We start from the raw sequence: 14,664 nt of genomic DNA, 5'->3' as shown, positions 1-14,664 counted from the left end.
CCGAATCAACCCTGGCGATCAATGGGGTGACAGATGTCGCAGCCATATCGCCCTCACATCCATAATATCATCTCTTATATCTGACATCAAGATTAGTATTTGTGGTAATATACTTTATGACCATAACCCCACTATAATCTATTTATAAGGGCTCATGGCTCATACTTTTTATCTTCCATAGAGTGTCCTGTCCATAATAAATGATTAATAACTTTTACTAATGAATATATTTGCCATTTAGTACATCTGAGCTGCCTTTTGCTCAGAGGTTCACTTGTGAATTTTGACAGAACTAATGAAAGGTTTTAAGATTGGATTCACTAAAACACTTGGAGACAGAAGTTACAAGGTATCTGTACCTCAGTTTCTGCTCTTACAACACAGACTATGATCCCTTCTTCACTTATCATACAGAGTCATTGTGAAGGCAAAATGGAATGATAAATTTTGAAATTATCTGAGAGTTAAAAATGCTCTGTAGTAATTTTAAAAGTGTTTGTTTGTTAGACAACTCCTGGGTTGAAGTGTAGACCAATAGGATGCAGAGATGAGTAAGATCTAGTCTCTGCACTCAGCTCAGAAGAAGTAAATGAAGAGCAAATTCCAGGAAGTTCTTGTCACTCTTATATTTACTCATTGTAAAATTGAATCAATCTGCATACATCATTACAACAGAAGAGCTTGCTAGTATAAAAACTGCATTGAAACAGAAACCACCTGATGACTTAATGGACATCTGAAAGTGCTAACCAACACCTGATTATAATGTATAGCAACAATTTCAAGTTAGTTGTTCTTACTGCCTTCCCTCCAGGATGTTCAGACTTGTGTTAGGTCCTCTGTTTTGTTTTTTTTTTGTTTGTTTGTTTGTTTGGTTTTTTTTTAGTTTTGGATATGTTTGCTACAAGGGAAAGCAGGTGTATCTGTGAGGTCTCCTTACATTAATAGTTTTATCTAATGACCTGGGTTTTGTTGTGCTGTGTTTGATACATCACAGCCCATTTTATAGGATTATTAATTTAAAACCTTTTAGGCACATACTCGTAGCTCTGTATAAATTCCTTTATCTAAATACAACTGAGATGTGTGGTCATAGCAACACTTCTGTGTCAGGAATGTGTGCCCTCTGAATATATTTTCACTTGTATGAAGTTATTTTCTGTACTTTTTTGTTTATTTATTCAATATGTGTTTGCTGAGCCCTTACTACTATGCTAAAATTATTAGTGTCTCAGAAAAACAAATAAGATGCTATTCTTTATAACATATATTTATGGTGAACTTTGAAGTATTAAAGGTTAACAGGTGGAAAGTTCTCTTAGTTATCTCTTCACCATCTGAGAGCCAATCTTAGTGGCTCTACCATCATTGCAGTTACATTAAAATTTCTTATCATAACCTTTTCCCCTCCACCCGTTTTCTAGCATAAGATTTTGTTGTCAGTGTATCTCATTGCCATAGTTTGCAGTAATTTCTTTCTTTTTTTTTTTTTTTTTACTTTTTTCTTTTGGTAGCACTGGGGTTTTTCAACTCAGGACCTCATGCTTGCTAGGCAGGCATTTATGCTTGAGCCACTCCACCAGTCCTGCAATAATTTCTTAGAAATGCTTGGCAAATACACCTGGACATTTTTCCTCTTTAAAAAGAAAACTACCAGATGCTGGGGCTCAGGACTGTAATTCTAGCTAATTAGGAAGCTGAGATCAGGAGGATTGAGGTTGGAGTCCAGCCAGGCAAATAGTTCATGAGATTCCCATCTCTAAAATAACCAGAGCAAAATTAACTGGAGGTGTGGCTCAAGTGACAGAGTGCCTGCTTTGTAAGTGCAAAGCCCTGAGTTCAAACTCCAGTCTCACCAAAAACAAAGAAAAATTAAAAAAAAAAAAATATATATATATATATTATATATATGAAAAGAAAAACTATCAAAATGTCTACTGGATTCAAAATGGTTATTTAGAAGTTTTTTTCAAAAAGAATTACAGCACCAGCCCCACAGCTGCCCTGCGACCAGAAATAGGCAGAGATCGTTGGAGTAGGCAACCATGGGCAGCTTCCGCGGCCTGCGCCTGGTGGCGGGAAATTGTTTTAGGTTATATGAAAGAAATGCTTCCTCCCCTCTAAGGTTTACCAGAAACTCTGTTTTGAAGACAAGAAATGGCTTTTGCACAAAACCACAGGAAAGTCCTAAAGCTCCAACCAGCACTTACAGTCACAGAGTACCATTACACAAACCCACGGATTGGGAGAAGAAGATCCTGATATGGTCAGGGCGCTTCAAAAAGGAAGATGAAATCCCAGAGACTGTCTCGTTTGAGATGCTCGATGCTGCGAAGAACAAGGTCCGCGTGAAGATCAGCTATGTAATGATTGCCCTGACAGTGATAGGATGGATGCATCCTGATGGTTATTGAGGGCAAGCAGGCTATCAAAAGAAATGAGTCCTTAACAAGCTTGAACTTGGAAAGGAAAGCTCGTCTGAGAGAGGAAGCAGCAGCTATGAAGGCCAAAGCAGAGTAGAAGTCTGTCTCCATGCTGGCTGGATAATGTTACAAGTCTGTGTTGAAAAGGATGTGGTATGAGAATTCACTTCATAAATGTGTGTTTTGCACAAACTACCATTTTCCTATTTCTACAATAGAGGAACAAATAAATTTTCTTAAAGGAAAAAAAAAAGAATTACAAATAAGAGTGCTTATGTTATATTTTAAGCATTTGGGTTCTTGGAGGGTTTTTTTCCCCTTATTTTAGAAAAAAATATAGTTAGCAGCCTGTCTTACTAAGAATGATGTTTACTCTTGATGCGGAAAAATCTGACTGTTTGGATATGTGCCATATATATATTAAATCCCTAAATACGACAATGTTTCTCTTCCAGATTATGTCCCTATTGGTCCCCGATTTTCTAATCTGGTATTACAGGCTCTTCTTGTATTACTGAAGAAGGCACCTCCTCAGGTAAGAGAAATAATAAGGAATATTATCACAGTTCTTTTAGTAAATTTCATACAATAATACTCTCTCTGAATAATCTTATCATAAACATAAGGGATTTTGAAGGGTCATGTGTTCTGTCAAGTCTTAAGGTAAATTATTTTTCTAACAGATTTTTTCTTTTGTGTGTGTATGGTATTGGGATTTGAACTCAGGGACTTGTGCTTTCCAAGCAGGTTCTCTACCACTTGAACTAAACCTCCAACCCTGTTTTGCTTTAGTTGTTTTTAATACTGTCTTGTACTTATGCCCAAGCCAGCCTGGACCTTGATCCTCCTATTTATATTTCCCACATAGCTGGGCTGACGAGCATACACCATTGAGCCCATTTCTTCTTTATTGATTGAAATGGTTCCATAAACTTCTTACGTGAGCTGCCTTTGAACCACAATCCTCCCTATCTCTGCCTCCTGTGTAGCTGAGGTTGCAGGCGTGAGCCAGTGCATACGGCTTCTTTTCTAAAGATATCAAAATTCTACAGTTCAGATTAGTATTGCATCTCATTTTGTAAATTCTCTAACACTTTCTATATCCTTATTCCTGCTTGCCTTCCAAGAGATATTATGATATTAATATAAAAGGGATTAAATCCATGTTCCCATTTCACTTCATCGTTTTCCTAAGAATTTGTATTTGAGGAACTTTATGTTTATTTACTATAAGCAGGTTTGTTTGTTTTTTTAAACTTGTACAGGTGACTTTGACTTATTTCTCTTGTGTCATATGGTACTTTTAAGGAATGAAATTATTGCCAGTTTTGATACGACTACTAGAGACTGGTGATTTTGATAGCTTAGCAAACAAATTTAAAACCAACTTTTGAAGGTGTTAATTATATAGAGACTAGCAGAGTATGTTTGGCTATGTTATAAAACAAATTCTCCTCGTTAATTCTGTGAACTGTTAACTTGAAGAATTGCCAATCAAAGGCAGATACAAAGGGTTGAGCATTAACTTGAAAAACATCTAAGTGTCTATATGGGAATCTCATATGTGAAGATAGAGGTATAAACTAAACTGTATGAGAAATGTATTTAATGTTAAGCTGGTGACTCAAATTTTAATTCTTTTCTTTTCTCCTTATATTTTATGCATGTATTTACTTACATGTATATTTTTTGTTTTTTATGTATATTTTTTACACGTGTATTTACTTACATGTGTATATACATTGTTTGTGCCACCACCCCTTCCCCCCAATTTTAATTTAACTGTTTAAATTATATGTGTATATATTTTGCACTTAAAGGATTTGCCTTGTTTTTTAAGTGTTTTTTTTTTTTCAATTTCTAGAGTAGTAAAAGAACCATAGCTTACAATGTCCTGAAGATTTTTTCTATATGTATACACTGGGCAGGATCGAACCCAGGACCTCATGATGCTGCTAGTGCTCTACCACTGAGCTACACCTCCAGCCCCTACATTTCTCTTGCTCTCTCTTTTTTTTTTTGGAGATAGGGGTCTCACTCTGTTGTCCAGGCTAGTCTTGAACTCCTGGGCTCAAGTGATTCTCCCACAACTGAAGTTTTAGTTTGTACTTAGGCAACTTTTTAATAAACATGTAAGTAGATATATCTAAAGTTGCTGAAACAGAAATAATTAATTTCTCATACATATCACACCCACAAAAATCATTTTTATGAAGTCAGCATATTAAAAATCATTAGAATAGAAAACATTTGTAGTCATTTGCATTTATTTCTTGTAATATTCAGTCTTGTATTTAAAAGCATTTATGCTAAAAGTCACTAGGGACAAGAAAGAAAAATATTTCAATACTATCTTAAACTTCTTGTCCTTTACCTGGTTAAATCCTGTACATGTTGGTTTAAATAGAGATACATCTCCTAGCTGAGAGTTATTTGCAATCCAAAATAGTTATCAATATAAATAAACATAAAATGTTAATAAGTAATCCATAACATTTTGATTAAAGACTTAAGAATAACTATTTCTGTTTTTGCAAAAATGTAAGACTCTAGAGAAAAGGAATATTATCTTATGCTTTTAAGTCTCACAGCATCTGGGCTAGAGTTTCATACATACACACTTCATGAATAATTAATCAACAAAACATATGTATAACTTACTAAATATATATATTTTAGCATCTTCTCATTAGTGGGCATAGGTGTTTTAATATTTTTAGAGTTTATATTTAAACAAGATATGATTAGTGTGAAACATTCAAAAATAAAGTTTAAGTGGCTGATGAGTACATGAAGAGGCAGTCAACATTATTAGTCATCAGGGGAATGCAAATCAAAACCAATACAGTGAACACAACTTCACACCCACAAGGATGGCCATAATCCCAAAGTTAGATGAAAACAGATGTTGGTGAGGTGGTGGAAAAAATGGAACCCACATAAGCTCCTTGTGAGAATGTACAGCTGTGCAGTCTTTGGGAAACAATCTAGAATTCCTCAAAAGTTTAACATTGGGATACCAGGTGACCCATCAATTCGAAGGTATACACCAAAATAATTAAAAATCATGGGGCTGATGGAGTGGTTCAAGTGGTAGAGTGCCTTCCTAGTAAGCATGAGCCCCTGAGTTCAAATCCCAGTACTGCAAAAAAAAGCATGTATATTGAATGCTCGTAGCAGTATTATTCATAATAACCAAAAAGTGGCAATAATAAAAATGCAAATAAAATAAAATCTGGTACAGCCATACAGTAGAATATTATTCAATGATACAACATGTCATATTGATACATGCTGCAAGATGGAGGAACTTTGAAAATATGCTAAATAAAAGAAGTCAGTCACAAAAGGCCACCTACTTCACATACATTCCATTTATATGAAATATTTGGAATTAGCAAACTCTTAGAGACAGAAAGCACATTAGTGGTTGCCTGGGACTGGGAAGAATGGATGGGGATAATGGAAGCTGGCTGCTTAATAGATATGGAGTTTCTTTCTGGGGTGATGGCTCAAGTGGTAGGCCATTAGCCTAGCAAGCACAAGGCCCTGAGTTTAAACCCAGTACTGCCAAAAATAACCAAACAAAACTCTAAAATTGATTGTGGTGATGTTTGAATATATTTGTGAATATACTAAAAACTATTGAATTGTATAAATTTTAAATGGGTGCTAAATGAATTCTAGCTCAATAAAATGGTCACTTTTTTTTTTAAAATAAGGTTTTAGAAGCTATTTAAATGATAAAATGAGAATTCTATGGAGAATTAGAAGTGAGGGGTAAGCATCCAAGGGATATGGCCCAGCTTGAGAAATATCTTAGAAACAGCAATTGCATCATTAAAAAAGGATGTGGAATGAATTTCCCTAAGGACTAAAGAGAAAGAATGCAGACATATGTAAGAAGCAAGAGGTCTAGTTGAGTTAGTGCTTGGAAATAGCAGGGATTCTCTTTTGAGGGAATACTAGCCTGTCATTAATCTGAATTTGGTGACTCTGACCTGGTGTGCTAGGTGACCTGCTGTTATAAGTGAATTGGTGGCAGGGGAAATTAATGTTTGGAATATTTCTAGTTGTCACATATTTAACAAAATAAAAATATATCTTGTCTCTATCACTTTGCTTTTTAATATTAATTTATACTGTCTCAAGTTTTTCTAACTGACCTAAGTGTCAAGAATATTTATCATTCTGAAGTGGTCATCAGACCATTAGCATGTAGGTTTTTCAGGTGTTTCCAGTTAAACATTATACATACATGCATCTGAATGTTGTGAAGTTCCTAGAATGATAGAAAACTATGATTTATCACTGGTGAGGAAGCAAAAGCTATGGGCATTTTTCTTTAAAAAGAAGAACTGTATGTGTATACAGTACAGCAATGGTATCAGTCACACAATCCTTCGTTTTGCATTTGTTGTTCTTCCAGCTTTCACACAGAAAAATTGTGTGTCCATGTGTGCACATGCTTAAATAAAAGAATCCCTCCAGGGGCACTATGTTGTTCTGTATTGAGATAGTCCCTTTCCCACTTCTACCCTTCCCCCGCCCCTTCCTTCTTGCAAATTGGCTTATTAAAACTGGTTCACAAGCCCTCCTTTTTTCCCTTTGTGATTGCCTTGTTCTTGGATTTTCAATGTAGAACTAAAAATTCAAGTCAGATTTCAGTTACTAGGATAATTTTCTTTGAATTTTAAATTTTTCTAAGTAAATGCATAGATTTTTAATGAACTTGTAATTCAGTGGCTTTGCTTTAAATTTAGCTGCAGAGTTAATTTCATGATTGATTTATTAGCCCTTTGGAAGTATAAAAAGTGGTATCTGCAGTTCATGAAGACTGAAAAACATCATCACATTTTGTTTAGCATCTTTTTAAAACCAATTAAAAGCTTTTCTAAAATGGATTGAACAGGAGAAAATAAAACATGTTCCCTAGGTCTTTATTTCAATCAAGTTTCCCTGTGTTCTGCAGGAGAAGAGATCGAGGGGGGATAGAAAAATTGAAAAGGGCTGTCCCAGCAGGGAGCCAAGCTGGAGAAAAGGGCTTCTCTGAGAACTCAGCAGCAGCAGCTCAGAAAGCTCCCAGCCTGCTTCATCTACATGCAGAGTCACACAAGGCATGGGGGCGCTCACCGGCACACAGAGGTTTCACATGTGCTTCCCTGCTGATTCCTGTGAAAAGCTAACAATTGGCTTGGAGGGTAAAAGACCACTGCAGTTCACCCTCCCTGAGCTGGACGTACAATTTGTCCAGTGTTAGGAAATGTCCGGCTTAGCAGTAAGAGTCTCGAAGACACCCCTCCTTCCAGTGAGATTCCTAAAGCCGGCTCTTTTACTTGATGACACGGGGCTCTTTTCAAGTTTTGCAGATTTGTGGAAGTTGAGGGGGATGTGCTTTTCCAGATCAGGAGGATGAAAGCCTTGGTCTTAATGTCAAGGAAGAAGCAGTGGTAAAGTGGAAAGGCCAGGTAAATCCTCCTGCACCTGCAGTATCTGTGACTTTCCTATTTTCCTCCCCAGGTGTCTTTGCAACCTTTTCTTTAAAACATGTATATACTCACACACACATACACATACACACACACACACACACACACACACACACACACGAGTATCATCATGAAGGGAGACAAAATTAAGTGCCTAAAAAGGAGCTCCTCAGGCTGTAAAACGACTCCCTAGTTCTCTCAACCATTGGGATAGTACTTAGGCCCTTTGACTTGACCGCTTAATTCTGGGTGCACTTGACACTGTTGAAAGTCAAACTGAAGCCCTCATCTAAATGTATCAGAATGACCATATAATTTATGGAGAATTCACCCTTTTTCAGTGCTTTTTATATCATAGCACATCAGATGATACCTGATAATATGCTTGGGTAAGTGGACAAGGACACTGCAAACTGGCCAGGGGCTTGGGTCCCAGGTACCCCTTATCTTTTGCTCAGCTGACAGGAGTTAATATCTTAGTCCACATGTAACTCACTTGCAGCACACCAGAGGAAAACTCTGAAAATTGTAAATTTTTACAAAAGAGTATCACTCCAAATTTATAGCACCATTAGTGAAATAGAGCTGAGACTAATAGGTAAGAGTTTTAATTATAAAGTTGTTAAAAATAAAAAGAACTTCCTCACTGCTCTGGTGCCTAGGAATGTTACCTAATCAGGAAGAAATAAACACGTGTTGTGATTTCACACCTAATCCTAGCACCTGGGAGGCTGAAGCTGGAGCATCAAGAGTTCTAGGCCAGCCTGGGCTACATATCATGACCCTATCTCAAAAAGGAAGGAAGAAGGAAGGGAGGGAGGGAGGAAGGGGAGACTGAGGGAGGAAGAAAAGGGAGGAAAAGGAGGGAAGAAGGAAGAAAAGATGGAAGGGGGTTTGAACTTAGAAGGCAGAAACTATAGATACTCAGATGGGGACTTAGGCAGCCATATTTGTTTTTCCATGGGTTTTGTTTTAACATCACCACCAGTCTGTAGATAAGACTGGTTTTTAAGCCTTATATGATATTTTAGTAGTCTTACTTCAGATATGTTATTAGGAAGTCTTGGTAATATTGGGTAACTCTTCAGACTTTGAGTTGCTTTAGTGAAATAAGCAGATAATGGAAAAGATTCCAAATCCTACAGGTCTAAACATGAGTATCTCTTCATCTATCTGTCTAAAATTAACTCTGGCTAATGACTACAATATGACTCAATAAGATATATAACCACTTTAGGAAAGAGGTTTAGTCATTTTGCCAGACACATTAATTGTAATCACTGATGTGGTGACTTCTACATTGGACTTCATCTTTTTATTTAAAGAAAGGGTGATGATTGACAGTCTAGTGCCCAGCTTTCCCACTTATTAAGCCAGTGACATTAGATGGCTCCTCTTTTCATAAAATTCCTTTAGGTATACCTTGCTTAGTATCCACTTTCTTGGAAAATTATATGTAAATTGGATATATCTCTACATAATATATTTAAATGCAGATTAATTTCAAGCACATCAAAAAATAGCAAAAGAAATTAAATGAATCCTTTTGTAAAACATTGCTATAAGTATCTGCTAAGTAAAATCAGCAGATATTTCAAAAAACACTTTGGTTTGTTTTTGGAAGAACATATCTATAATAGGCATTAATAAATACCAAAATGAATTGTAAGATACATATACCATTTTCTGATAACTCAGAATATCTAAATTTTAATCATCAGAGAAGGGATTTCAAAAATGTATTGAAAAATATGTTTTCTTACAGCCAGAATGTCAACCTTAGTATGACATCAGCCTTAGAAAGGTGTTATTTACAGTATCCTGCTATCCCATGGGGCCAGGGATCTATTGAGTACCATCTCTGCAGAAGTCAGAAAATGTGAGTTAAAGTCTTAGCTCAGATGCCTTCTGGCCTTATTGCCTAGAATTCATTCCTTTATTTCTTCATATATAAAAGTGTAGGTAAGTCTTCCTGCCTTACCTACCCCTTTGAGACCAGCTAAGATAATGTATAGTAAAGGCCTTTGCAGTTTGTGGGCAATACAGATTAAGGTATTTAAAAGTGCCTTTAGATAGCACACAGGACTTTTACTTGTAAGAAAAGACAACTGAGAAATGTGTGTGTTCTATAGAGCAAGTTTCCATAGAAAATGAGTTCAGATTCCTGCTTAGAATGCCCAGGTACCACTTCCCTCATATGCAGTACTGGGAAAAGAAACCAGGGACATCTGCTGCCCTTCACATTCCTCACATTCAGTGATATTTATAAGCTTCCTAAGTCCTAAAACAAAACACACTGGTCTGGATATTAGAGATTCCTGCTATAAAGGAAGAGTGAAATAGAGACAGAATTCCAGAGCTCAGTAGGGTAAGGAGTAGAAGGTGGGCCAAGGCATATGACCATTAGGAGATTCCCTGAAGACATTTCCTAGTTACGCTTATCCTCAGTCTTCGGGGACTGGCCCACCTGCTTCATTTCCCTGCAGCACCTGTGGCTTGTGATCACTGTTCTTTTCTACAAACTGAAAAGTGCAACTGAATGCCATTTCACAGTTTCTTTCCTACCTCCTTGCCCTGAAATAGGAACCCATATCTAGGGGTTTATGCTGTGTGGTATATGCATAACAGCCATTGAGTAAGATCCAAAAGGGAAACCTTATAAAAGGATACTCTATCAGTATTCCTGGTATTTACTGGAATGTAGATGGAACTGAAACTTGAGGGTTTTGTTTGGCAGCACTGGGTTTTGAACTCAGGGCCTCATGCATGCTAGGCAACATTCTACCACTTGAGCATTCCACCAGTTCTTTCTTGTGATGGATTTTTTTCAAGATGGGGTCTCTTGAACTGTTTGCCCAGGGCCGGCTTCAAATCATGATCCTGTTGATCTCTGCCTCCTGAGTAGCTAGGATTACAAGAGTGAACCACCAGCGCCCAGCTGAAACTTGAGTTTTTAAAGCACAACTTGGTCAGTAGCCACATTACCATGACAGCCCTACTTCTCACAGTGGGGAGTGAAAAGAGTGTTTTCTCACAAGGAAGGCTCCAGAGTGCCATCTACCTGGTTCCACCTTTTAAAAACTTACTTAGTTAAATATATAAATACTGTATATATACTTTTTGAGACAGGATCTCACTATAAAGCCCAAAGTGGACTTGAACTCACGATCATCCTGCTTTAGCCTTCTGATGCTGGGATTGCAGCATGCACCACCATGCGTGACTCTAGCTACTCTTTGTTAAATGAATATTTTGAAGATGGTCTATCTTCACTGTACACAGCACTATCATTGGTACTCTAAGAGGATGGGAGTTAAATTCAGAAGGCTTTGAATTCAATCATTTAACTTCAGAGCTTTAATTTTCATATTTGTAAAGTGAGGGCAAGCTTACAAATTGTTTATTTGTTCTGAGAATTAAATAAGAATCATAATAACTCTTGTAGTTCTTTACAAACTGCAAAGCACAACTCAGTTGTCAGCTTATTACTCATTTCAAAGAAAACTGATCTCTTTGCTCAGACAAAAAAAAAAAAAATAAAGGCAATAAAGTAGTCAAGGCATATCAAAGGAGCTAGGCTCCAGGTGGCTGCTGCTGAAGAAGACAGCCCCAGAAATGTCATGGGAAAGAACACAGTGCTTCCTTTGCCCCCAAGCTGCCAGGCATCCTGCTCCTGCAGACCCTGCCTTAGCCAACCCTGGAGCAAGGGGAGAAAACGGTCATTCTCAGGAATGAGAACAGCAGCAATGGGAAGAGAAGGAAGGACCCTAAATGACAGCAGTCAGATGAAAAGCCCAGTGGTCACCCAGTTAGTAACCCTGTATCTATTTGAACTTGGCCTAGTATCTGTCAGATCACCTTTTGCTTAAGGTCACAGTTATTATCATAGTGTGATTTCAGTTATAATGGAGAAGGTATGCCAAAATGGTTTGTTGTAATTGCCTGTCATTTGACCTCCACATTTTCTGAATGTGTGCCCCACGAGTAATAAAATCATTTGAGCTCATCAGCCAAGTTTTCATACATACATTATTCTGTAAGTTGATGTTCATTTTAAAACTTACATCAAAGAATGAAATTCAGTTAAAAGAAAAAGGAAGTTCTACCATTTCTCCATCTTAAAAACATTGCTCTATTTGAGATGGTACCTTTACAGGTGATTTTTTTCTGCTTTACTGATTTCTGTAATTTACAAATTTTCTACAGTAAGCACTTATTACCTTGAAATAAGGAAAAAAACCTTAATGTGTATGCAATTATTTTCATGTTTTACTGTCAAAATTTAATTCCATTGCTTTGCAACTAACTTGCTGTTTGACTTCCAGAGTTAAATGAGTCTACCTTTGTATCTAAGTTTGTTCTTGGGTAATATGTATTTCTAACTTTTTGAGGATATGTTTTGTGTACAATAAATGACTTTCTTTTGAGATAGGGTCTCTGTGTGATCTAGGCTGACCTTGAACTCACCATCCTCCTGCTTCTACTTCCCAAGTACTAGGATTACTACCACCATGTCTGGCTTACAGTGATCTATCTTAGGCTTTCATGGGGCATAGTCAGTTTCATGGGTTGGGGAGAATAAACACTGTTAATGAATGAAATGAATAGGATCATCATTACCAACCATGTGTTGGTGTCATGAGTGGCTCTCAGCAAGGGCTGCTCAAAGTATGGACTCTGCCATGGCAGTCATTAGGGAGGTCCCATGTGCCATGTGTATTGAGTTTTTGTGCCTTTTTCATTTTTAATGGTTTCACTATCAGCTGTTACTTGCAGATTCCAAATGAGTTGGGTAGGTCTGCCTGCCTGTGAGGGTTCTCTTTTCTAATTTGCTTCCATCTGTGTGAACTAAAGGAAACAGTCACCAGGACTCATGTGCATTTTACAGTAAGAGTCATTAGGCTGTGATGAGAGCTAGAGGGGCTTCCCTGTGAGCAGGGCCATAGTGTGACTTTTGGGGGAATTTGTCCATGCAAAAATATTTAAAATTACATTTTCTGACTGTTGGCATAAAGATTAATGTATTATGATAATATATTAAGACATTTTTTCAACCTAAAAGTTATTCCCCCTTCTGATTAGGAAAGAAATTAGGATGTTTCCATGGGCCTCAAACTCTACTCCTAACCTAAGTAAAGCACCTGAACCTTGCATTCAGGAGTTAGAGGATTTTGCTTATGTTTCAGATAGTTGAAGTTGTTTAGCACGTTGGCCTCCTGATGAATGAGGTGTTATTTGTGTATACATTGAATCCGTGTTCTGAAAGGTTGGGGCCTAAAGGAGTAAGGTGGGTTGTGTAGGGTTAAGTGAGGACTGAGTGCGGAAAGAAGGCAGATTTTGAAATATGGTGCACGTGAAATAATTGTACAGAAAAATTCTTGAAAGCATTGTAATAGGGAGAAATGTTGTAGATAAAAGTCACAGAGGTAGAAGTTAAGTTAGAAACAGTAATGTCCCAATTAGAGCACAGGGGTTGATTTAGGGCATGTCAAACTGAAAGCTGAGCTAGGTGGGGAAAATTTCGAGGTAGAACTGGTGTGTGGTGGTAGGGGGGAGGCTTGTTAATCAGTCTGTGATTACCTTAGTTAAGTTGTTTCTGGTGAGCCGAAAGCTTCTACAAAGCCATTCCTTTAGGCATTAAAAATTATGGCGTGGTCAGTACAACTGTATTTTCTTAATATTTTCTCCTAAGAGCTCAGAGATCATCATTTAGGTGATGTATCTCCAGAACTCATAATTAAGAGATCAGCCATGGCTGATATGAGTTTAAAATTACATGATAGAGTGCTTGCCTAGCATGTGTGAGGCCTGGGGTTCCATCCCCAGCACCACAAAAACAAATAAAGTTACACAATAAAGACATGGGTAGAAAAGCCTAGTGAAAATGTGGGAGCGCTCGAACTCCAGCTTCAGCTCCCTCACGACATCTGAAGAGCGCAGACCACTCTACCTCACACCCAGACTCCTCAGCCACAAAATAAGAGAGAGTGAGCGGGGAGAAGGAGAGAAACCAGGAAGCCACTCCACAATCAGCTGATTCCACGTCTTTTTCAGAGTTTGGTACTAAATATTCTTTAATATCACAAAGAAGTTTGCTTTTGCTTCTTTGAAATCATTCAGGTTGGCTGAGGTCCTCATTTCTGACTTGTCTGCATGGTGAACTCTCCTGTTTGTCGTCTGTTCTGCTTGCAGCACCAGGAGGCTGGTTACCAAGCCAGACTAAGAATTTGCCTCAGGGTGCAGGCTAATGGAGAGTTGAGGTATAGTTGTCTGCCTAGTTATAGTGTGATTTATTTGAAACATCCTTCCTTCGGTATTTAACTGAAGGAAAAAAAAAAAAAGGAGGAGAGGGAGATGAAGCTGCAGCTAAACATTTGAGCCAGGGAAATCAGAAACGGAGGCAGGATGTGCAGAAAGTCCTGCTTCTTCTTCCCACTGCCCTCACTCTTTCTTCCTTCCCTCCTCTCCCCTTCCTTTCTACCTTCTCTTCTCCTCTCCCTTCCCTTCTTTCTTTCTTTCCTTTCTTTTTTCCTTGTTGTTTCTAAGGGTAGTCAGTCTTTTCCCTGGGGACCCAAGAGTTGTAGGAGAGGCTTAGTAATACTTGTTTATCTCTCTAACTCAAATTAATGAATTCTCCTGCATCTTATCTTTCCTCTGCTAGAGAATGCACTCAGTTGCTAATTCATTGATTAAAAAGATAACAGCTTGGGGCATCAACTTATATTGTAAGTGAAGCACACATGACATACATT

General features: G+C 37.6%; 1 protein-coding gene and 1 pseudogene across 2 annotated transcripts in view; both read left to right on the top strand.

The window, feature by feature from the left end:
• Positions 1-14,664, top strand: part of Nsf (N-ethylmaleimide sensitive factor, vesicle fusing ATPase) — a 139,516-nt gene that overhangs the window by 111,242 nt on the left and 13,610 nt on the right. For both annotated transcript variants that reach the window (XM_074045812.1, XM_074045811.1), the window contains exon 17: positions 2,879-2,958. In XM_074045812.1, the coding sequence (XP_073901913.1) occupies positions 2,879-2,958 (80 nt within the window). The remainder of the gene's footprint in view (positions 1-2,878; positions 2,959-14,664) is intronic.
• On the top strand, positions 1,966-2,756 carry LOC109684809 (protein FAM162A pseudogene; annotated as a pseudogene).

This window comes from Castor canadensis, chromosome 11, assembly GCF_047511655.1.
Source record: "Castor canadensis chromosome 11, mCasCan1.hap1v2, whole genome shotgun sequence".
In the NCBI taxonomy this organism is placed as follows: domain Eukaryota; kingdom Metazoa; phylum Chordata; class Mammalia; order Rodentia; family Castoridae; genus Castor; species Castor canadensis.
Note: the sequence above shows the minus strand (reverse complement) of the source record. Positions and strands in the feature narration are given on the sequence as shown.